The sequence below is a fragment of the Notechis scutatus genome, chromosome 1 (assembly GCF_049901735.1).
Source record: "Notechis scutatus isolate UNSWTSFEM ecotype Mainland chromosome 1, rNotScu1.2, whole genome shotgun sequence".
In the NCBI taxonomy this organism is placed as follows: domain Eukaryota; kingdom Metazoa; phylum Chordata; class Lepidosauria; order Squamata; family Elapidae; genus Notechis; species Notechis scutatus.
Genome location: NC_142009.1, coordinates 161719356 through 161743842, shown reverse-complemented (window position 1 = coordinate 161743842; position 24487 = coordinate 161719356). Strand labels below are relative to the sequence as shown.

General features: G+C 38.1%; 1 protein-coding gene across 4 annotated transcripts in view; it reads left to right on the top strand.

Annotated features, from left to right (window-relative positions):
* COL6A2 (collagen type VI alpha 2 chain) overlaps window positions 1-18339 on the top strand; it is a 51600-nt gene extending 33261 nt beyond the window's left edge. For 2 of the 4 annotated variants that reach the window (XM_087949282.1, XM_087949283.1), the window contains exons 20-28: window positions 344-379; window positions 825-887; window positions 1708-1770; window positions 2706-2741; window positions 3056-3101; window positions 3993-4145; window positions 4860-5312; window positions 6107-6145; window positions 15779-18339. In XM_087949282.1, the coding sequence (XP_087805408.1) occupies window positions 344-379; window positions 825-887; window positions 1708-1770; window positions 2706-2741; window positions 3056-3101; window positions 3993-4145; window positions 4860-5312; window positions 6107-6145; window positions 15779-16386 (1497 nt within the window). In that variant the 3' untranslated portion in view covers window positions 16387-18339. Of the gene's footprint in view, window positions 1-343; window positions 380-824; window positions 888-1707; window positions 1771-2705; window positions 2742-3055; window positions 3102-3992; window positions 4146-4859; window positions 5313-6106; window positions 6146-10375; window positions 12748-15778 lie in introns of those variants that run through there. The other 2 variants (XM_087949284.1, XM_087949285.1) reach the window with 1 other exon arrangement.
* The last annotated feature ends 6148 nt before the right edge of the window (window positions 18340-24487 follow it).

Here is a 24487-nt window from a genome sequence, read left to right as displayed (position 1 = left end):
TGAATACCACCTCTGACTGACATACCATACTTACCCATAATAGGTACATTGTATGTTATGTGAACCAAGCCAATTGTGTCTTATTCAATGATTACTGTGATTCAATGTGTTGTGATAGATTCAGTTTTTTAAAATGTTCATCAGATATTTCACTATTTTCATTCTTTGTTGAAACCACGGGAAATTGCTTGATTCCCTTGGCCCTCCAAAAATTATGTTTGTCTGTTAACTAATCTAATTAATTTATTGATCACCATATGAAATTTTATGTTATACTTTCTTATATTTGAACAAATCTATGGCAAGACAAAATGAAAACTGGGACACTTTTCTCTCTTTCTAGGGTGACAAAGGTGAAAAGGGTCAGCCAGGCCCAGAGGTATCGTATACTTATGTACTTGCTTTTGCTAATAAATTGGACATTAGGTGATGTCATGTTATTTTCCTTCACTTGTTGAGGAATTGATCCCGGAAGCAGCTTTGAGAACTGGCAGGAGGAAGGTATAGGTGGCATCCATAGTGGAATTGTTCTGGGGTCTCTTGAGTTTCCAGTAGGATGCCAAAACAAGCCACAAGATTAATACCAGTATTTCTCAGTCCAGCAACTTTAAGAGCTGTGGGATTCACCTTTCAGAAATCACCTCCTGCTGAGATGTTCTTCTCATAAACTTCTTTTTATTTCTGTTTAGTTTAAGCCCTTAACTGATTCAGGCAAAACCCTCTTTCTGAAGGAATAATAGAGGAAAATGATGTATTGGGAAGAAAATAGTGAGTTGTAGAGGAAAATACAAAACAATCTCTTCTTTATACCATGTTTGAGACAGGGTGCAAGAGGTGACCCTGGACCAAAAGGACTTAGAGGGAAAAAAGGAGACCCAGGTGATGATGTAAGTAGACTCTTGATCTTACATTCTCTAACTTCTCTGTTTAAGAACTTTAACCATTTGAAGGCTAATTTAATATTCTGTTTTTTTAAAAAAAACATATCCTGTGTGCTCTTCCACTGCTCTTTGGCTTAACATGAATTTAGCTAATGATAAGCTGATATTTTATAATAGTAAACTCATATCTTTTATAAACTTACAGCTTCTTTCGTAGGCTTTGAATTATAATGTTGCCCATGTAATCTTAAGAATTAGAACATCCCTTATATCTCATATATAATTGAATATACACAGTTATAATTATTGTATTGTATTGTATATAGATAATACATATATCATATACATGACAAGGAGATTTAAACATCAGAGAGCTTGTAATTCCAGGTTTCTCGGGCCTGTGGTTAAAATACAGATGCAAAGTTTACTGGGGTACCATATATGTTTCCCACAGTGGTAATCGTATCTGAAACCTGTTGAATTTTCTCAGGATTCTTTAATGAATTATCGGTAGAACTTCAAAAACTTAATTTAAATGTTGTACTGATTAGGAACTGTTTCCCTCTTGGTACCATTTCTGCTTCTGGCTGAAATGATCTTATGGGTTTTTTAAAAAACACTGCAAATGATGTGTGTGTGAGAGAGGGGGGGAGAAGGAAAGAGGGCAGACAGAAAAAAATAACTATATACCCAGAGAGTTATACACCCCCTTTAAATCCTCTTTGAAACAATTATCTGTCTCCAAAGAGCTGTCATTCATTTTATGTGCTCTTCAGTAAAACCTTCTTCACTCACTGCCTTTAACTGTATTCCTCTGTCTCTCTAGGGAGGAGTCGGCCTTTCAGGTCCACCTGGATCCAGGGGACCAAGTGGTGAACCTGGACCTGAGGTATTATAGTTGTGTATCCAGTTGGACATTATTGCATGGCTCCCTTCCCGTGGGGTGAGGCATTTGAGCAATCCCAAACCAGAGAAGCAGGAGGCAAAAGAAGTGACTACCTTGATACCCCCAGTAACAGGATTTTGTCCCTAAGATGAGAAGAAAGTCTGTCACTTTCTAAGGTCTGACAGCAGCCCACTTATCTCATGTCTGCAGAAAGGTTGGTAATGGTGCTGCCAGCACCGCAAGTAGCACCCATTACTTTCTGTAGACTGTAAAAAAGCAGGCCGGGTGGAGGAGTGCTTTCCCCTTTAATTTAGTGCTTACCTCAGGATTTCAAGGAGAGCAAGTTGTATGCTGACCCCCCCCCCCTCAATTTCCTTGTCCTTTGAACATAATGGTTGCATTAGAAGCACTCTGTCATTCTGTCATATTTTGTTTATTCTGTTCCTATTTATATGTAATTTATTCCCAAGAACCATTTTTTGGCTCTACCAAAACACCTTCAGTCCCTCAATCAGAACCATCTCATTACTCTCATACTGTCTCTCATTCAGGCCTTTGTATAATAAATAATCAAATCAGTGAGACTTTTAAATCTATCTGTACACAAATCTATCCATACATAGAAATAGATTTATGCTTAAACCACATGTTCATGTTCAAAACAGATAAACATTTTCCTAAGTAATCAATCAGCAAACTGTGACATCATTCACAATCATTGTTAAGTCTCTGAATGACACATTACTATACATGCCATGACACATTTTCTATGCTCTCCTACTTTAATTCTACCTCTGATTTAAAGCAACACTTATATTTCCAAAAGCTAGTGAATATTAAAAATATATTGCAAGTGGATCTATTACTTTTCTTACATCCTGAAATTTCAGAAAGGTGGATTTCCATTTGATGAATGCTTCCATCACCTTCTATTCTAGGGTGACCCTGGTCCTCCTGGAGATCCCGGCCTAACTGTAAGTCAAGACATTTCTTATACTGCATACTCACTTTGGTCACTTTGCTGCCTTTCTGGTATCAGTGATCATTTGTTGTGGGCACAGCAAATGCTGCTTCACACTATTTGGCATAATAGAAATTATAATCAGAAACTGGTTTTGTTTCATAATGCATGTATTCACTGATCGTTTTTGAGAATAGACAGATATTTGTGGGCTTATAGTGTTACAATAACGGAACACTGAAATGCACATGACTGTATAATATTTATGATAATCTACTAATGCCCATATTCTGCATACATAATTGTTGCTGTTGTTGTCGTTGATAGGACTGCGATGTGATGACCTACATCAGAGAGACCTGTGGCTGCTGTGGTTTGTTCAGAGTCTTTGCATGGTCTTCATTTAGAGTGGAAGGGTTCTCTGAGAAGGGGGAAATCAGACCATTTTGATAGGGGAAAGTTGCCATCATATCATGGTGTTCTTCAGTTATTTGATGGCTATGCTAATTTTGGACAGTTTAGGGTAGGACTAGTAGCCCTTACATCAAAAGGATTTGCAGAACTGTAGATGACTCTAAGCAGTAGATTTCTTTTTAATTCATTGCAAATAGGCAGAAATAGTCACCGCTTACCATGGATGTGTGCCTAATGTGGGAAATAACCCAGAAGGATATTGTTTATTTGTTTTGTTTGTTCCTTTAAAATTATTGGCCATTAACTTAAAAAGGATGCATTTAGAGGTGAAAGAATGTACTTTTGCTGTTTTTTTCTGGGATCTGAATTGACATCATTATTCATTCCAAACTCTGACCAAGCTGCTTAATTAATGCTTAAATAGCATTTAGCTGTACCAGAAGCTTAAACTTCCAAATGCCAAGCTTCACACTATGTTGCAAGGGACAACTTTGCCTGGGGACACATGGCCTGGATAATCTATGGTATTGCTTAACTGTCTGCATTTTGTATTCTAGTGCCCTCGCATCACTATCTCTTATCATTCTTATTGGCCATGTTGGCTGGGGAGAATAGGGGGAATAGTCCAACATATTTAGAGAATGCCAGGTTAAGGAAAGCTAGGTTAGCATGATGTGTGCAATAACTCAAAATGTTAGCCCCTGGTTTGTTCACATGTGCAGTGTTCAAATAGGCTTCAGGAGGCTCCATACTTTAAAATACTTCTCAGTTATTCGCAGTGCATTGTTGTTATGGTTCTGGACTCGTTTTATGGTACAACTCCTGACTATTTTGTCTTCCTTTTTCATAGATTGTGAGAAGCGGTGTGGTCCATTGGACATTGTCTTTGTCATAGACAGTTCAGAGAGTATCGGCTATACCAATTTTTCCCTGGAGAAAAATTTTGTTATCAATGTGGTGAGCAGGCTAGGGTCCATTGCCAAAGATCCAAAATCTGAGACAGGTCAGTGACTGATGATTTCTTCTTACAGCTGAATATTCTCATAGCTGTAATGGTCTCCGATTCTTGTATGATGACACACATTTTTTTCAATCACTAATTAATTGCAACATAGGAAGCAATATCCGATCCATGTCATTATTGCAAATATTTGCTATCTTGACCCACCAATATTCCACACTGATTTAATTTAAAGAAAAGATATATAGAAAAATCTTTATTTGGACCCAGTTTTCTCTAACATACCCACAGCCCTTTCTGATCAACCTCTATCTGCATTGGAAGCTTCATTGGAGTAGTTGGTTTTATACTTCATTAGTGCTGCTCTTAAGGGAAGGATGATACAGTGAAAAAACATCCAGTAGTGTCATTCATCAATAAAAAGAAGATCCAAAATGTCCTGTTAGGTCTGTTCCAGAGGCAATATAAATGGCAGTTGATGTCTTTATGGCCGCTACTTGGGATGTGACATTATGTCAGTGTCAATTGTTACTTGATTTTGGAACCATCCCTTTCTCTAAAGATCAAAAATGATACTTTTTCTAAGCATTATTTTATAGTAACTGTATTAATGGTCTCTAAAAATGATTTCAAATCATTGGCCCAGTACGTATGTGAATCTGCATTCAAACAGGCTAGGGGTTAGAGATCACTGTGATGAAGGGGAAATAGAATATCAAAATCTAGGAATTATGACTGAGTTTATTTTCCTGGCAGGTGCCCGTGTTGGAGTGGTACAGTACAGTCATAAGGGAACTTTTGAAGCCATCCAGCTCAATGACAAACGCATTGACTCACTCTCTAGTTTCAAAGAAGCAGTGAAGAAACTGGAGTGGATTGCAGGGGGTACCTGGACTCCCTCTGCACTTCAGTTTGCTTATGAAACACTCATCAAAGAAAGCCGGAGAGATAAAGCCCGGGTGTTTGCTGTGGTGGTGACTGATGGACGTCATGACCCTCGAGATAAAGACTCAAACTTACAAGCCCTCTGTGATGGAAATGTCGTGGTCAATGCCATTGGGATTGGAGACATGTTCAATGTAGATGAGGAATCGGAGACTCTGAAAGCAATTGCTTGTAATGACCAGGAGAGAGTCCAAAGAATGAAAGTCTTCACTGATTTAGTGGCTGAAGAGTTCCTTGACAAAATAGAGATTGAACTTTGTCCAGGTCAGTCAATGCAAGCTTCGCTAAGGCTAATTGCAAGAAAGTTTTCATACATTTAGGCTAAGTATTATGTTCATGGCATGTCCATTTTAAAAAGTAGTGGCTGTCAAGGTCTAGTAATATTCAGAGTTGGAAGGAATGGCCAATAGGGAATGCTCTGGTCCAGCAGTGAGGCTTTCATTTTCAAATATTGACTAAAAGTTTAAATCGTTGTTCATGTGCAAGAGTACTTGGGAGAAAATTGCATTGTTTCAATAAGATAACATTTATACCCGACTGCATTTACAGTTCACTATGAAGAAAACTGTGTTTGCTAGTGCAATTTAATTAGAATGGCCTGTGCAGCCCAAAGCACAGCCTCACCGTATTTTGTATCCACTAGTAAAGTCTTAAAGGACAGTTTTCAAAACTTGATCAAAGTAGTCATTGCCAGTCTTAGAATGAGTTTGAATACCAATTCTACACTCTTGATTAGGCTATCATCCTAAATGAAAATGAGATTCAATTGATTTGTTGTTAATGATGAAGTATTCTCTTAATCCCTTTGCTTCACTTTCATGACAAAGGGGGAAAAGTACCTGGGCCAACATGTCATTGTCCCTGCATGGAAGATCATTTTGAAATATAAATGGCCCAAGAAAAAGGATTAATTAGCTTCTCTTGATTGCACTAGTTTAAAACTTAATATTTTCAATATCCTGCCTTATTGTTGATATGTATACATTGTATACTGTTGTAGTTGTAAGCTAAATGTGATCTGGATGATTTCCATCAAGGTTTTTTATTTTATTTTTCAGATCCTCAGATTGTCTGCCCTGAACTGCCCTGCCAAACAGGTAAAAGAAAAATAATTTGAACTCTGATCCTCTTTCCCCTTCCACCCTAATTTACTGTAGCATGTAAAAGAATTCTGAGCTAAACAAAGAATGGGCGCTCTAACTCAACATTTTTACATTATTTCTAAATATTATCCCTTCCTAATGTTTAATTCTACAAGTAGAAAATATTCTTGTATTATAGCTATTCTGCTTTATGGATATGTTGTAAATAGCCCATGTCTTCTGAAACAGTAGTTTCTCAAAGCGTAAAAACCTCTTCTGACATGTCCCTTTTGAGAATAGCAACCTAATCTTGGCTGAGAGATTAACCATAAGAAAGTAGAGATCTTAATAGAAGCATTGGGGAAAATTGCCACTAATCATCAGTGATCAAATGCTGGTTTATGTTTTGGCACATTTGAAACTGGTTAAATCCTGATGCTTCCAATTCTAATCAGTAACCATAATGCAGAAACTGAACTCTTGATCAATCCATATAAAATAGCTCTGGGCTCTAAAGTTTAGGACAAATTTCTGATATTTTAGGAATTTCCTCAGTAACTTTTACATAATGTTCTTCATTTCTCCCTTGTTGGTACAACATGATATATGTCATTCTTTTGGGTCCTACTACATGATTAGTTAAATTAGTTTACATAAATATGTCATCTTCCAAAGTAGAAAGTCCAAAATGACTCATGAGATAAAATAAATATTAAATATTACTATCAATCAAAGTAATTAATAATAAAACATCATTCCAACTTCATACTTGCTGTTCCATAAAATGCAGCTCATAAGGGGTGAGGATAATGATGGGGCTTAATAACTTCAATTGATATTATGTTCTAGAAATGTGCAGAGAAGGCCCTTTCTCTCACAACTCACCATTCTGACTGCTGTCAGAAACAGAAGTACCTCCAACTGCAGGTAGTAAAGTGATACAGATGTAATGCTGAGGTGATCAATTCAACTCAAGCATTCATTGCTTCTAAGTGAAAAATGTGTTCTAATTTATATTCAGAGACACATTGCTAACCATTGCAACTTGGCAATGTATGAGTTAATCTCTAATTCCCAGCAGTATCCCTATGATGCCTTCATGCAGTAGCTACAAATTCTGACTTGGAATATCACTAGTGCATAGTTGATTTAGGTCCATTCTTTCCAGGTAGGTGACACACTAATCTATGTTGGTAAAAGGTTACCATTTATCTTTCCTAAATCATAAGGGCTCCCTATTTGTAAATTGTGTGTGTTAGAATGCTACCGTACTTATGAAAAGTTTTGATTGATTTCTTTATTTGAAGCATTTCTAATGTAAATTCAGTTTTAACTTGCTACATCCATCTCATCTGTCCATCCATCCATCATTCCATTCATCCAAAAATTTCCTCCTAATGTCATTAACTAATGCCATGTGGGATCCATCCAGAAGGACACCTTGGTTGAGTTCTCCTTTCCACTGCTCGGTAACACCACAGGAGTCTCTAACCTCCAAATGTTGATTTAGAAATTGCATAGCTTCTCTCCCACCAATAGATGAAAATTAAAAGATAGCAACTTTCCCATAGATATAATTTAAAAACATTATAATTTTCCACAGGCTTCTGTACTTACTTATTGTACTACAAAAAGATAATGTGTGTGATTTGGTTCTTCTTTTAAGTTTGGTAAAATAGTTTCTTATTTATCAATGCAGACACTAAAATTACACAACTATTAACAAATTAGAATAAAAATAATCAAGTTCAAATAATTAAGTAAAAAGATATTAATACTGGGGTGATGTACAACCTCTTTAAATCTTCCCTTCAAAATGATAATTCAACTTCACTTACAAAGTGTCTATCACTGTTTAGAACAAATGTCTTTGAATTGCTTTCAAGTGTTTAGCAGTGATTTTTTTCCCCAAAATTTGTTTAAAAGAATTATTATGCTTACTATCCTGCAGTTTATGTTCTCTGAGCAAAGGCTTTTCCAGTATAATAATTTGGAATAGCAAAAATTCAGTAAGTCTCTTACTGTACTTCCATTCTGGGTATTTTTAGTATAAATCTGACCATGACTTTGTTTTCACATTCTCTTCCAAATAATCATTAATCCTGGTCTTGTTAGAGTAGATGGACCTCATGTATCTGCTTAACATACAAGTTCTTGGATTCTTAGGCAATGCAACCTGATATTGTTCAGCTTGCAATGCCTGATTACTGTCCTTAAAATTATTGCTTTAAAAATGGGATATGATATCATTATTGTCTGAATTCCAGTGAACTTGTCCTAATCTTTCCAGAGACAGGTCTTACCGTTGCTGCCTCTGAAAATGTTCCACCTTTTATTGACTGTGCTTTACATTTTCTAAGCCCCCATTTCCCTAGACATCCAAAGTTGGAGTTTGCATTCAAGAAACCTTTCATAATACACCATAAATCATTGATATTGCTCCTTTGCTCTTTTTCCTTTGTTCAATAATAATTGTTTCAAAGACCGTAAGAGAACACAAATTTCCTTCATTTCTTCATTTAAAGGAACAATAGAACTTGTACATATTGTAGTCCAGGGCTGTCAAACTCCCAGCCCATACATCATGCGCTGGCCATGCCCACACCCAGTTTAGTGAAGGGGGGGGAAGTTCCAATACATCATGTGACACTGCCATAACAATGTGACTTTGACACCCCTGTTGTAGTCAGTTTAGTCCTAAAGTACTGGCTCTCCATCTCTTTGCAATGAATTGAAAAGACTGATGAGGCATCAGTGGGGAAGGATAAGGTGCTCCCCATCTGGATCAAGGGATTCAGCACTATACAGTGAAAACAAGTAAACAAGTATGGGTTCAGTAGAAAACAGCCTGGGCAGGGAACAAATACATTAGCCTGATCAAAACTCTGCCTGAATGAAAAGTAGAGAGAAGGATTTAAGAGAATTAATGATTTTCAGTTGATACTGAGAAAAATATGCTGTACTGCCATTTGGGCTTTGTACTGGGCAAGATTTTTTTCCTTCCTAAAAACAACCATATTTTCAACCTTGTTTACTCACCATATTAATGCCTGTCATAAACATGTACACGGGTGGGATTCTACCGGTTCAGCCTGGTTCCATAGAACCGGTAGCTCCGAAGAGCAGCTGACACCAAACCGGTTCTCTCTGAAGATCGTCTTTTCTTTGGTTGGGTCCACCCACCCTCCCGGGCTGTAGGCTGTCCTTTATTCTTACCTTAGTTGCTTTGTGCGGCACAGCTGAGTGCTGCTCATCAGCAGGAGATGGTGATTGCTTGCAGGAGATGTTGTTTGCAAGTACTGCACACGCTCACCGAACCGGTTGCTATGCCGGTAGGATCCCACCCCTGAAGTACACTTTCTGTAGTATACAGTAGCTGAAAAGATATATAACAACAAATTGATATTAACACATCCATGGTAAAAATCAAATCAAGCTGACTTGAACCTGGACTTTCTGGAATTTACTATAAATTGAGGGTCTGCTGCAGTGGTGGGATTCACATTTTTTTACTACCGGTTCTGTGGGCGTGGCTTGGTGGGTGTGGCAGAGGAAGGATACTGTAAAACCTCCAGTCAGAGGTGGCATTTGCCCATTCTCCAGATCTGGTCAGAACCTGCTGAATACCACCTCTGGTCTGCTGGTCACTTAAAGAGTCTTGTAGGCAGCCTGGCATCAATAAACCCCGTGTTGCCTACCTGTGACATAGGTGCTTGTGGCCTTGAATCCATTTACTGTGGTCCACAAAATGCCATCACTCTTTTGATAATCTTTAAGGAATGACAGAATTCTTCATTGTGTGTGCTGTAACAGACTAACATCATTGCCTATTTGGATTTCTGGCTAGATATCTATATGTTGTGCTCATGTTTAAATATTAGTAGTGATTTGGGCTACTTTAAAATGTTTATTTTGCTTGTTAACTTTTAAATGTCCCAATAATTGCATTATCTCAAAGGAATAATAAATGCAGCACCTAAGATCACATTGTAGCCAGCAGCATAATAAACAATATGAAGTTTTAAAAGCACTAAAGTTATTTTAAAATGCCTTGGAAGACATAAAAGGACTTTTTAATGGCCCTCACAAACTATAGCATACGGGGCTCTAGGAAAAGTATTATCCAGGGACTACCATATTTAAACTCACTGGCCAGCAATTCAGCACCAGTATCAGTATGTAAAACCAGCAGGATCTGAAATCAGAGCATAGCCCTGAAAATATTCTTTTGACCCTCACTTGCAGATGGGAGGTACCCAGTTACTTTCCGCCCTGTGGAGGTCGAGATAACTTTGCCCAGCACCAAACCTATGATCGCCCAGTTCCTGAACTCCACGAGGGAGATCCAGGACCCCAGCATGTATACCCAACTGGTGGCCACCTTGGCCTATACCGCCGAAAAAGCCAAGTTTGCCACTGGACATGAGCGGCAAGAGTGGATGGACTTGTTCATTGATACTTTTAAAATGGTGCACAGAGAAATTGTGGGGGATCCAGAGACTGTAATAGGACTTTGCTGAAATGATTATTTTGCCTCTAGGACAAAAATAAATTTATGGTTTGGCCTACAGAACTTAAAGATATTTAAATGGACAGCCCTTTTAGCTTAAAGATTTCTCCTGTACTTTTTATTAATTCCAGATTATAACAAATAAGCTTCTAGAATAGGAACGTTCTCAAGTGTCTGCTCTGGTGTGGCCAAGGCTTACATGCAGCTTTACTTAATAACCAGCATCCTGGCCCTGGCCAAGAAATTATTGCAGTCACTGCACAAAAACTCACAGAAGGCAGGAAAGTACAACCCTTTAATTCCTTACTTTAAAACCTGCCTGGGCTGAGAGATAGGCATATATGCTAAAGCAGAGTCTCTAAGATCAGGTACACACACACACACACACACACACACACACACACACTCCTGCAAGAATCTTGTCAGTTGCAAGAGATTGTTACCAATTGGTAAGAAGCAGGGAAAGCATTAAAGAGATGGCCAGAGGGTGAGGAGGTTCATTTTTAGAAGTTGTTCTCATTAAATGGCCACAGAGGGGATTTACAACAGATTCTTGTAGCTATAACCATTACAGTATTCCCCACAGCCACACGATTGTGATTCGTGTACTTGGCAAGTGGTTCACAGCATTCCATAGTCATGAGTTCTCTATTTGTGACCTTCACTGTCAATTTCCAACAAGCAAACTCAATGAGAAAACGGACAGGAGATCACAAATGTCAATCAAGTGACAACGGGGTGCTGCAGCTGTGCAGGATTTGCCTATCAACAGCATTTGGGACTGCTGCAACTGCCATCATAAGTTGGCGCAGTCATGTGATGTCATGCTTCACAACCACACTGCTTAGCAATGGAATTGCCAGTCCCGTTACCATGTTCGGGACTGGCAACTCTTTCACTAAATGATGTGGTTGTAAATGTAAAACAGTCCCAATGACCACAAAGTTAAGCAAGGGCCACCTATATTTTAATTAATATGGTATATGAAATGCTTGCTATATTTGGAATGCAGACCAATGGTGGCTCCCCTCCAGAAAACATGAAACATCCTTGCTCTGAAAAAATCCCAATTAAGAAGAGTGACAACATTCTGCTCTTTGACTTCCCAAATAGTATTTAGAACACAATGTTTACAATTAAGGTGCTATATGGAATGTTTCTAAGTGTTCAATGCATGTCTCTTTCTCTACTGAAACCATGGCATGACCATCGTATATTTAACCCTAACTGCTTTTTAAGAACCGGTGAATATTTTGTCTCCCTTCTTTTGCCAGCTAATTATTTGTAAGTGCCTGTCTGTCTGACTCTTTCTTTTACTTCCAAGAGCTTTGGTGGGTAATTTGGTTGGTAATCCTATACAGTGGTTTCCATTATGTGTTGGGCTTCGTCCAGCAACCTCTGGGTCTCCTGGGCCTTCCTCTTACTCAGCTGGTCCTCACAGGCCCTGGGTTTGCATCCTGCCCCACTGGATCCCACACCCTTGGGCCTCCTCCATCCTCCCGCCTTGCTTCACTTACTTTTTCCAAAGATTTGAGAAAAAGAAACAGCTGGTGCACTGTGCAACCTTTCTATACAGAGGCTGCATGGTGCTGTCCCAGAAGCAGGTATCATTTTGGGGGCATCCACAAATGACCCAAGAATTGCAGTCACTACCAAAATGGCACCTGCTTCTGAACAGCATCATGAAGCTCTATATAGGAAGACCATATAGCAGGTCAGGTGCTTCTCTTTCCAAAGGTAATTTTTTTGGGGGGAAAATAAGTGGAGTGAGGCATGATAGAGGGGAAGAGGTCCAAGAGTGTGTGTGTGACTCAGCAGGAAGGGAAACTATACAAAGGGCTCCCTTGGGGTGGGAGAGACCCTGGAAGGACTGGGGCAGGCCACGTGTGAGCTGGGAGGTGCTGCAGTGCACCTCATGCTCCACTTCATGATCCATGTGGTTACTTAATGACTGCAAGGGAAGAGCAGGATCACCAGCCTCACTTAACAACCACCATGACTTATGATACCATAATTCTGGGCTCAGTCGTGGTCATAAGTCAAGGACTATCTGTAGTTATTCTAAGCATGTTTTCAAAAAATTGTCCTAAGAATAAGTAAGACTAGAGCAGGGGTGGGCAAACTACGGCCTGTGGGCCACATCCGGCCCGTTGGTCTTTTTAATCCGGCCCGCCAAAGATTGGTACAGAATTAAGGTTTGATGTGAATGATTGAATGATTGCATTCATTTGATTTTGACTTGTAATGACAGACATTTTGACACCAGGTGGCGGCCCGTCTGTCAAATTTTAAAAGTCAATGAGGCCCCCGAGCCAAAAGGTTTGCCCACCCCTGGACTAGAGCCTCAAAATTAAAACATTTTATATTAGATAGCAAGCAGTTTCACCCCCAGATTTGCTGCCTTTCTGAGAAATTCCAGAAATACAGGATCCCCAAATAGCATGCTGGAGGCAGTCTATATGGCTGCTGACACCTGTCATTTATTGATTATCTCAGAGACTCAGAGATATTAAGTTAAAACCTCTGGAGTTTTCTTTCTCACTTCATAAGACCATTCCCATATGGCATGAAAAGCTACCATACTCAGAAAACTCACAGTTCTCAACAATTGTGTAAGGTGCATAGAATCATAGAGCTGGAAAGGACCTAGAAGGTCTTCCAATCCAACACCCTGCTCAAGGCAGGAGCCTTACACAAATGCAGTCAAATAGTTGTCCAGCCTATTCTTGAAAACCTCCAGTAATGGAGCACCCACAATCCCAAGAGACAAGCTATTCTATTAATTGTACACTCTGGCTTGTAATTCAGTGGTGCTCCACCAGAACATCTACTAATATAACCACCTTGTTTATAGTCTGAAGTTGTCAAAGACCATAGCGAAGATAATTGGAATTGATTGGATTCTAGTTTCAAAGCACGAACTATAGGATGGTGAAGCTAAAAAGAAATCTATATTAATGCACCTTTTCTCTTTTTTCACCTTTCTGTTTTTTATTTTATTTGCTCAGTTTCTTATTGTCTCCCAGTTCTCCTTCCTCTTTTAACATTTTATATTATGCTAATAGCATTTCTCATTGCTTACTAGTCTTACAAACACAGGTGGCAACTTTTAAGAAACCTGTGTGAGTGGACCAAAACATATGAGGAAAACAATACGAATTAACACTTATTTTTTGGGAAAGCGTAGAGATAGGTGTGTTATAGACTTTCCCTTTGACCTCTGGTCCTGCATTTTTCAAATATCACCTGACTCAGCCAGCAGGTCACAACAAAAAAGGCTACGAATAAACATGTGCAATAGTGCCAGGGAGTAATGGGTAAGCAGGCTAAAAATGACTTTAAAGAAAGACTTGGCAAAATATCATCCAGGCAGTTGAACAACAAAATACACTAAAACAATAGAAGCCCTCTTTTGGCATAAATTTGTTGGTATGGACTATGTCTACTAATGTTTCCTGGCATCCATAGAAATAGTAATAATTGGAAAAAAATGTATAGAGAGAAGTATATAATCTAATTAATTTGTAAATGTTTGTCCACCATTTACATCAATTGGTGAAATGTTGATACACTCCTTATAAACAGGCTCAATCTGGAGAAAATCCCACTCAGAAACTAGTGTTCATGCGCAGGAATTTGCCTGGCCAGTCTGTCATTTTGTGGGTACAGTTATGCACTGGTTTTATTCTGTTTACTTCCAGTAACATAGGCTTCAATCACAGCCTTACATGACCTTAGAAATAATTTGAAACAGAGTTAATGGAAATTGTTCCTTGTTATTTCATTTTTGGCAATTCATGGCCAGTGGTAAGGAACCTCAGCAAAGCTCCTTGTGTAAATCTGTTTTAGCTGTGATGTAGCAGAAAACAAAGAAAGATCTGGAGACTTTTTGGAGTGCTCTTCCCAAGGAGACATTGGTATAATGCAAGAATGCTTTTATTTTGGATAAAAGTTTGCAATTAATTTATTTAGCCAGTAAAAGTTTTATTCTCCATAAAATGGTTTATGAATATGTTTTCTGTTTTTGTTATTGTCATTTTTGCTAATCATGTCAATAGCAATATGTGCAATGTGCTTTCATATGTGAAAGCAAAAGAGATGAAACCTCAATAAAAAGCACAAACCTTGGCTAAGCAGAGTATTATTTAATGCAACTTTAATATATGTTTTCAAACAAAAACCTAGCTAGGCTTAGGCCTTATTCCAAATAAAGATAATCCTTTTTTTAGCAACCAGAGTTGGGACTAGCAACACAGCCATTAACTGTAGTCGCTAAGTGAAAATATGACTATGCTTATGCTCTTCCTTCAGTTTTCCTCTGCTTTATGGACCTGTGAAGATGATAAATGTGAGAATTGTCTCAAGGTTACTTTTTCCATTACCATTGTAACTGCAAACAGCAAAAAAAGGACTGTCTGTAATGCTTTCCCAATACATCCCTTTCTTATTTGAGGATTTGAGAAACTTTCAAAGTTTCTCAAATTCTTTCCATTAAAGAAACATTTGGAAAATATAATCACCACAAAACCCCTTTTCTGTGTTTTACTCTTTAAACCCAGGGGAGTTCAGAGTTTTTAATAAAGAAGCTAATGGCTGCAGTTAGTGGCATTTATGTCTGTCTTCCTGCCTTCTCTATTTTAAATACTTTTTATGATAAATGCCGCCCACCACAAAATTAATCAAAATTAAGTATTTTTACCACTTGACTCATTTTATATATTCCATGCCATAACAATACCAACTTTTAGCACAAATATACTAGTCAAAAATGTTCTTCAGTTAAAACCTTGACTACCAAGGGGCTAGGGGCATATGGCCCAGCCCAAATAAATTTAATTTTTTAACTATACAACTTTTTTTTTCTATTTGTACTTTTCTTTTTGGTTGCATGGATTTCCACTCCACACAGCACTTGATCTTTAAACTCTGCCATTCTCAGAGTTTAAAGTCTCAATGTCCCTATGGAGTTACCGAAATGGGTTTATATTTTAGAGGGAAGAACATGAGGAAAGAGTAAATATTTACCCACCTGATCTCTTAGAATCTCAGAATGGAATGAAATCTTTTCCCCGGCTTTTTGAGTTATGTATTCTAGAGTCCTGATTGTTGTTGTTGTTTTCTTCTTTCCCTACTCATAGAGCTTTCTGTCACCCAGTGCATCCAGCGTCCAGTTGACCTTGTCTTCCTCCTGGATGGTTCTGAAAGAATTGGCAGCCAGAATTTTCGCAGGGCCCATGGCTTTATAGAAGCAGTGGCTGAGCAGCTCCCCCTGGCCAGAAGTGACAGTGACGACATGAATGCACGCATTGCCCTGCTACAATATGGAAATGAGGACGAACATGACATAGTTTTCCCATTGACATACAATATTACTGACATCACAGATCGTTTAGCCAAGATCAAATATTTGGACTCCTCTTCCAACATTGGGTCTGCCATCATATATGCTGTCAACAACCTTGTCATTAACACACAAGACAGGCAGAAGGCAGCTCGGCGTAATGCGGAGCTGTCCTTTGTCTTCATTACAGATGGTTTTACAAGCAACAAAAACCTGGAAGAGGCAATTGATTCCATGAAGAAGCAGAACGTTATGCCCACAACCGTGGCCCTAGGCAGTGATGTGGACATGGATGTCCTCCTGAAAATCAGTCTAGGAGATCGGTCAGCCATTTTCCGGGAGAAGGACTACCTAAGTCTCTCCCAGCCTGACTTCTTTGATAGATTTGTTAGGTGGATCTGTTAGTTGTGAGGTAGACACCAGCGCTTTTAAGCTCTTATATTGTTACATGGGGCTTTTTAAGCAAAAGTATGCTGCCAGAGGGTAGCAGGCACAAATTTTCAAGGGAATTTATTTTTATATTCAAAATTGGTAGGCTCATTTCAAGTAATGTTTATGGTGCTTAATTAAAAACAAAATAATAGGAGGCTACAGAACACCACAGTATCATTTGTCAGACTTTAAAACATTGTTTAAGATTTTTATATTGTAATATTTTTGGTGCTGAATAGAACTATGCAGTCAATGTAAAGCATAAAGAACTATCATCGCCAGCTGCCCCAATGATCCATCTTAACCCTCCTCTCCCATTATTTCCCACTCATCCAATTACTGGTAGACGGGTAATTCCATTGTGCCTTGACTGTGATGCTAACATTTCCTCTGTTTTCAAGGAGATACTTTGCAGTTGAAACAATAACAGGAAATATTTTTATCAGTACTGAGTCTTGCACTTGGTCTATTCTATTAGTAAACACCGAGTCTTCCTTGCTTTCTTTCCATGTACGTGCTTCAGGATTGCAACGTTGAATGGTCTCCCCTGTATCATGGTGCACGTAATAAATGGACTTCACAAAGATATTTGTAGCTATTTCATCTTTAAAAAAATCTAGGAAAAGAAGCTTTGTTCCTATACAGGTAGTCATAAGTTGTGATGGTTGTAAAGCAACTCACTACATGACCCACCCATGTTTACTACCTTTTATGGCAGCCATTAAGTGAATACAGTAGTCATAAAGTGAATGCCATCATCATTAAACAAACTCTCTCTTCTCTATGAGGCAGTTTTTGTTGGAAATTGGAAGTAAAGCCCATTTCTGGAAAAAACGTAAATTGCAGAGTGCTACAAATGGCCATAAATGCACGCTGGTTGTCGAGCACCAGGGGAGTGGGTGAGGTTGTTCTTGAGTGGTAAATCACTTTTTGACAGTCTGTCATAACTAAGCGACTGATTGTAAGTGGAGGATTACTTGTACTGATAAGATATGGCATCCAGCCTTCCTGTGCCAGTACTGTTCTACTCCCAAGGAAGGAGTCTCATTAAAAATGGACATCAGTATAATGTAAAGAGATTCTGCTGGATTCTCTTCTGGATTTCCTGCTACATTTAATTGAAGCCAAGTGCCATCAGCTTTCAATGTTCCATGTATAAATCTGGAATTTCCCTGACTTGACTTGGCAGACCATTTTATGTTATTTTTTTACAATAATGATGATAAGCACCATTAAACTGAATCCCAATTTAAAGTGTACTACTGTGCACATAAAGGAGTTTATTGGAACTGTGTATGAGCATTCTGCTTTTATTAGATCTTCATTAGAATAAACAGTTCCATCCAATTGCTTTCCCCAATCAAAGAAATTGCATAACAACCAATTTTTTAAAGCCTGCAAATTTACATGAAGAATTTAAAGAAGGCATGGCTACATTTTTAAAGAGATGGGGGAAAGGTAATTGAAGTGTTACATAACAAAGATGAGTATAATATAAAAATTCTATAAATTATGAACATATGAAACCAAAAATATGGCTTTATAAACATATGGTTGTAATTCAGAATTCTGCCCTATTAACATGGAGAATATTTTACTGGTTTGCACACTTCTAGCTCCAAATAATTTGGGGTTTGTTTGTTGTTTTGTTCCACACCACAGAGCCTTTCTTATACTTTCAATCTTCTAGTGAAAATATGTCTTTGGTCTTATTTCTAATTGCTAATAATCTCTTTCATAAATCATAGATTATCCTTTCTCTGAAATATAGTGTGAGCTGTCCAAAGGGCCACTGTGCAAAGCCATACTAATTGATAAGCAATGAATACCCAATGTCAATGTATTCCTGATAATATTGTTTCTGGAATGACATCCTTACTTGAGCCACAATTGCACTCCTGATAAATAAAAACTTTTTTCACAATATCTTAATGTCATTCATTTTGTAGTGATTTAAAGTTGGAAGGATCAGTTTTACCATTTACTCTTTTACCATTTATGCTTGTTTTATTACTTTCTTAATTATTAGAATTAATAATCAAACAAGAATATAAAGCAAATGTTTATGCAATATAAGTTCTAATTCATAATTTCCTATTAAATTGAAAGCTTTTTTAAAATTGACACAAAATGATACAGTCTTGTATAATGCTTCCCTCAAGTGCAGCTCAGTTTCTGGGTACTATATGAATATATTCCATTGATATGATGGGAAAAATATGGAACTACTTTGTTAGTGGTACTTTATTTAGTTGTCTAATTTTTAGGCTTGGATATCTAGTCTACACCTTTGGACTTAATGATAGTCTCTTAATAATTCTACTATCTATAAATGATAAACTGAATAGCTGATGCAAAAAATACTTTTCATTAGTATTTCTTCGAAGAACTGTTATGAATTTAACTATATATTATATCAGACTTCTTCACAGTTGTGAATCTAGATGTTGCCTTTAATTCAAAAGCTCTGCTGGATGGAGAACTTACATTGAGATTCAACATATGCAGAGCTCACCAAGTTGGGATAAGTTAACTTACATGTCTTATGATTCATGGGCATAAGAATGTACAGTACAAAGGATGGAAGAATTTTAAAATATTTTTGGACTGATATGGGGAATTCCTGAAGAGCTGAACTCATGCTGGGGTGAAAGTTCTTCAGTCTGAATCTGAGCTGCTGCTGGAACTGCCACTATGCTGAAAGAAAGAAAAAATGATTAAAGCTTATTACAATTGTTGACATTTCGTATCTATTTTCCTTATTTATTTAACTTCCATATTAACTCTTTCATTTCTATTTGTTTCTTCCTATGGTTTCCATTGTAATGATTATTCTTTTTGTGATGTCCGGGATGACTTACAGGGGGATGATAGCCTGGAGGTGGTGCAAGAGGTTAACATCCAGGCCCTCCAGGGAGCATTTCAGGTAAACCAGGGGGTGGATGTAATAACAGATAACAGATAATGAGAGTTGGAAGAGACCTTGTAGGTCATCTAGTCCAACCCCCCATCCCAAGCAGGAGACCCTACACCATTTCTGACAGATGGGAGTCCAATCTCTTCTTGAAAGTCTCAAGTGATGGCACCTGCACAACTTCCAAAGGCAAGCTGTTCCATTGGTTGATTGTTCTCACTGTCATGTTATTTCCAGGTTAAATCTCTCCTTGTTCAGTTTCCATCCATTATTCCTTGTCTGGCCTTCAGGTGCTTTAGAAAATAACTTCACCCTTTCCTCTCTGTGGCAGCCCCTCAAATATTGGAAGACTGCTATCATGTCACCCCTGGTCCTTCTCTTCACTAGCCTAGCCATGCCCAGTTCCTGCAACCATTCATCATACGTTTTAGACTCCAGTCCCCTAATCATCCTGGTTGCTCTTCTCTCTACTTTTTCTAGAGTCTCAACATCTTTTTTATAGTATGGTGACCAAAACTGGATGTAGTACTCCAGGTGTGGTCTTACTAAGGCTTTATAAAGTGGTATTAGTGCCTTACTTGATCTTGATTGTATCCTTCTGTTCAGTGGTGGTATTCGACTGGTTCGGCCCGGTTCTGGCAAGCCGGTAGGAGCGATGAGCAATGAACACCGAATCAGTTATTTCCGCTTACTTCCAGTTATTTCTGCTTACTTCCCTCCATGTAGACTTAGACCCATTAATTTTATTTTATTTATTTGATTTGTCAATTGTTTACAAGATAATAAGTACAAGTGTATACATAGTTGTGAATATATGAAATGGGTACATATAAGAAAAATAATAGAATAAGAGAAACAATAGGACAGGGACGGTAGGCACGTTGGTGCGCTTATACACGCCCCCTACAGACCTCTTAGGAAAGGGGTGAGGTCAATAGTAGACAGTCTAAGGTTAAAGTTTTGGGGTTTGGGGAAGAGACTACAGAGTCGGGTAGAGTATTCCAGACATTGACCACTCTATTGCTGAAGTCGTATTTCCTGCAATCAAGTTTGGTGCGGTTTACTTTGAGTTTGTATCTGTTGTGTGCTCTTGTGTTGTTATGGTTAAAGCTGAAGTATTCATTGACAGGTAGGACATTGCAATGTATGATTTTATATACCATGCTTAAGTCTGACCGAAGACGGCGTAATTCAAGGTTTTCTAGTTTTAGAATTTCGAGTCTGGTGGCATAAGGTATTCTAGCAGTAGAAGAGTGGAGAACTCTTCTTGTGAAATACTTCTGGACTTTCTCAATTGTGTTAATATCACATACGTAATAAGGATTCCAGACTGATGAACTGTATTCGAGTATTGGTCTAGCAAATGTTTTGTATGCTCTGGTTAGTAGTGAGATATTACCAGAGAAAAAGCAACGTAGGATTAGGTTAACAACTCTTAATGCCTTTTTGGCTATGTAGTTGCAGTGGGCTCTAGCACTTAGATCATTAGAGGTGAGTATTCCCAGGTCCTTTACAGAGCTTGGGTCATCAACAAGATCTTGACTATTCAGCTTGTATTTTATTTTCTGATTTTTTTACCAATATGTAAGACAGAGCATTTATTTGTTGAGATTTGAAGTTGCCATATGTTAGACCATTCAGATACATAGTCTAGGTCTTTTTGTTAAGGACTACTCATTGAGTACACTTTGTCAGCCTGTTGCAAATCCATCTGGTGGTGGTGCTACCTATCCCACTTTGTTCTAGCTTACCAAAAAGTAGGTTGTGGTCTATTTTGTCAAATGCCTTGCTGAAATCTAAGTATATTATATACACAGTATTTCTCTGGTCTACTAATTCACTACGTTGAAGAATGAAATAAAATTGGTTTGGCATGATCTGTTATTAACAAACCCATGCTGACTGCTAGTTAATACTTTACTTGTTTCTAGATGTTGGCAGATCTGTTTTTTTATTATCTTTTCCAGTATCTTCCCGGCTATTGATGTTAGGTTGATTGGTCTGTAATTTCCTGGGTCTGTTTTTTCCCCTTTTTTGAAGATGGGAACCATATCAGCTCTTTTCCAGCCCTCTGGTAGTCCCCTGGTACTCCAGGATTTTTGAAAGATATGGTGCAGTGGTTCTGAGATGATCTCTGCCAGCTCCTTTAGAACTCTGGGATGTAATCGGTCAGGTTCTGGTGATTTGTATTCATCAAGATTAGACAGGTGTTCTCTTACCATTTTTTTCCCTATTTTAACTTTTATTTCTGGTCTGTCTATTACAATTATGTTTTTGGTGGGTTGAGCTATAGTTTGTTTTTGTGTGAAGACCGATGCAAAGAATGAGTTAAGTATCTCTGCTTGCTCTCTGTTGCCTGTTACTTCCTTACTGTCTTCTCTCCTTAGTGGACTGACTGCTTCCTTGATTTTTTTCTTGTTATTTATATGTTTATTTTATTTTATTTATTTGATTTGTCAATCGCTTACAAGATAATAGATATAAATACAATATAAACATGAGTAAGAATACAGGAAATAGGTGCGATTAAATGGGGACAATAGGACAGGGACGGGAGGCATGATGGTGCACTTATGCACGCCCCTTACAGACCTCTTAGGAATGGGGTGAGGTCAATAGTGGATAGTTTGAGGTTAAAGGTTTGAGGATGTAACAACAGAGTCAGGTAGTGCATTCCAGGCATTGACCACTCTGTTGCTGAAGTCGTACTTTCTGCAATCAAGGTTGGAGTGGTTAACATTGAGTTTGTATCTGTTGTGTGCTCTTGTATTGTTGTGGTTGAAGCTGAAGTAGTCATTGACTGGTAGGACATTGTAGCGGATAATTTTGTGTGCTACGCTTAAGTCCAACCATAGGTGGCGTAGTTCAAGATTGTCCAAGCCCTAAATTTCAAGTCAGTTGATATAACGTTGGAAGAAACTTTTTAAAATTATCTTTGACTTTTGTTGCAAGTCTTTGTTCGTTCTGAGCCTTTGCTTTCCTGACTTCATCTTTATAGATTCTGGCTATCTGCCTTAGCTGCATGTCCCTCTTTCCATTTTTTGTACTTGTCCCTTTTTTTCTTTTAATTTGCCAGAGATCTTTGTGTAACCATGCTGGTTTCTTCTTGAAGTTCTTATTTTTCTTTCTCAGTGGTATTGTGCTGGTCTGGGCTTCTATGATCGTACTTTTCAGAGTTTCCCAAGATTCTTGAGTTGTTTTCCCCTTTAGGATTTTCATCCATGGAATCTTTCCCAAGTTCTCTCTGAGTTTATTAAAATCAGTTCTTTTAAAATCCAAGACTTTGGTGTCATTATGTTCTATTGCTTGTGTTTGTGTTATGTTGAATTCTAGTATGACATGGTCACTCTCACCCAAGGTTCCTGCAGTTTCAACTCCCTCTGTCACTTCTTTTCTGTTTGTAAGAGTTAAGTCCATTATGGCTGTCCCTCTAGTTCCATCCTCTACCTTTTGGACTACAAAGTTGTCAGCTAGGTTGGTTAGGAACCTATTTGATTTCTCACTTGGTGCAGAATTAATTTTCCAATTGATATCCATGATGATGTCCATGATGATATGGATTTTGGAAATGACACCCCCCCTCCTTGCCCAGGAAATCTATATGGAGGAAGATGCCAGCCAGGGTAACCAGGACCTGAGTATGATTGTATTCAAGTTGTGGTCCAGGAACAGAAGGAATGGGCTGTGATCATGGCATCCCACCTGGCATTCCTGCCAGCAATGTAAACATTTAGATACTGAGCCCTTTTTAGTTGCTGATATTTTTAAAGGGATTTCATTCAGTTTAAATGCATTAGTTGGAATGGTAGAGTAAAAAGAAAAATGAGAAAGTGCAGGGGAAAAAACAGAAAAATGGAAAGAAAAAATAAGAATATAGTAAAGACAAAGAAATGAAACCTATAAATAAATGACTTCCCCTTTCATCACAAATAGAAACAATTATAGTAACTTTTTATTTTCTTTTAAAATAAGATAAATTATCGCCTCTTCCCATATCCTATCTCTTATGTATTAATAACTAAAGACAGTTCCACTAAAAGACCACAACAGGATGAACAGTTGGGGAGTAGATCAACTATTCATACTTCTGCTGCATACAATTTCTGCTTGGAAGGAGACCACAACACAGGGGTCTCTGTCAGGTTTAGGGCTCTGAGAGATGAGGAATAACCACCTTGCTCAAAGAGAATGTGGCGTCTTTGAAAGGAGCCTTGGGTACGCACACTTCCTTTTCTATTCGCTTTTGAATATTGTTCATTAACAGCTTTTCCGCTATTTCAGGAATACTTGGATCGACAAGTTTTACAGCATCAGATGAGTTTCATCAATACTAACAAAGGAAGTTTTAGATACAAGTTTAAGGACTTATTATTTTTCTTTTGGAATAAACTGCTTTTGGTTTTTCCTAAGCATAGAACCACTGAACTGCATCTTATTTTTCAGTCTATCTTGAGTATCTACCAAAATATTAGCAATTCCCCCGAGGTAATAGGCACCTTGAAAAGGCCCACTCATTGACAAAATTTGAGTTATGAAAAAAAATCATTTGATTTAAAGCGCTTGATAAACACAGTGTATATTCATTTCCGTATCAAGATGGAAAACAAGTGGAATGGTTGCTATGGGAGATGATGAGAGACAGCTGAAGCTGCCTCTCCAGAGCATCCCCAAAATATTTTGCAGCCTGAGACACAAAAACACAACCAGACAAGCCCCCTTCCATTCCATGATGGGAGTGTTGACGCTGCCAATGTCCTCAGAAGCAACCCCTGCCCTCCTCATCTCTCCCACTGGAGATGGAAGTCTCATACCGGCTTGCAAAGGGTATTTTCCTTCAAGTTCTCCGTGAAAGAGCATGGGGCTTGTTTTGTCTATGTACAAAGGCTTAGACTGTCTTCCAACTTTTGGAAAACAAAGACCTCCAAATATCAGGTAACATTAGTCAGCTGAAATATTACTGCACAAGCAATTTTTCATAGAATTATGAAAGTATATACTTATAAAAGAGAAAGTGTCATAATGAGGTAATTGTCATAATGAGGTAATTAGGATAAGAATTAATGCAGTACATCTGGCCATTATCATAATGTCACAGCAGTATATATATCGAAGCACTGATGTATGTATTAGGACACAAAAAACCCTCCTCATAACCAGTCC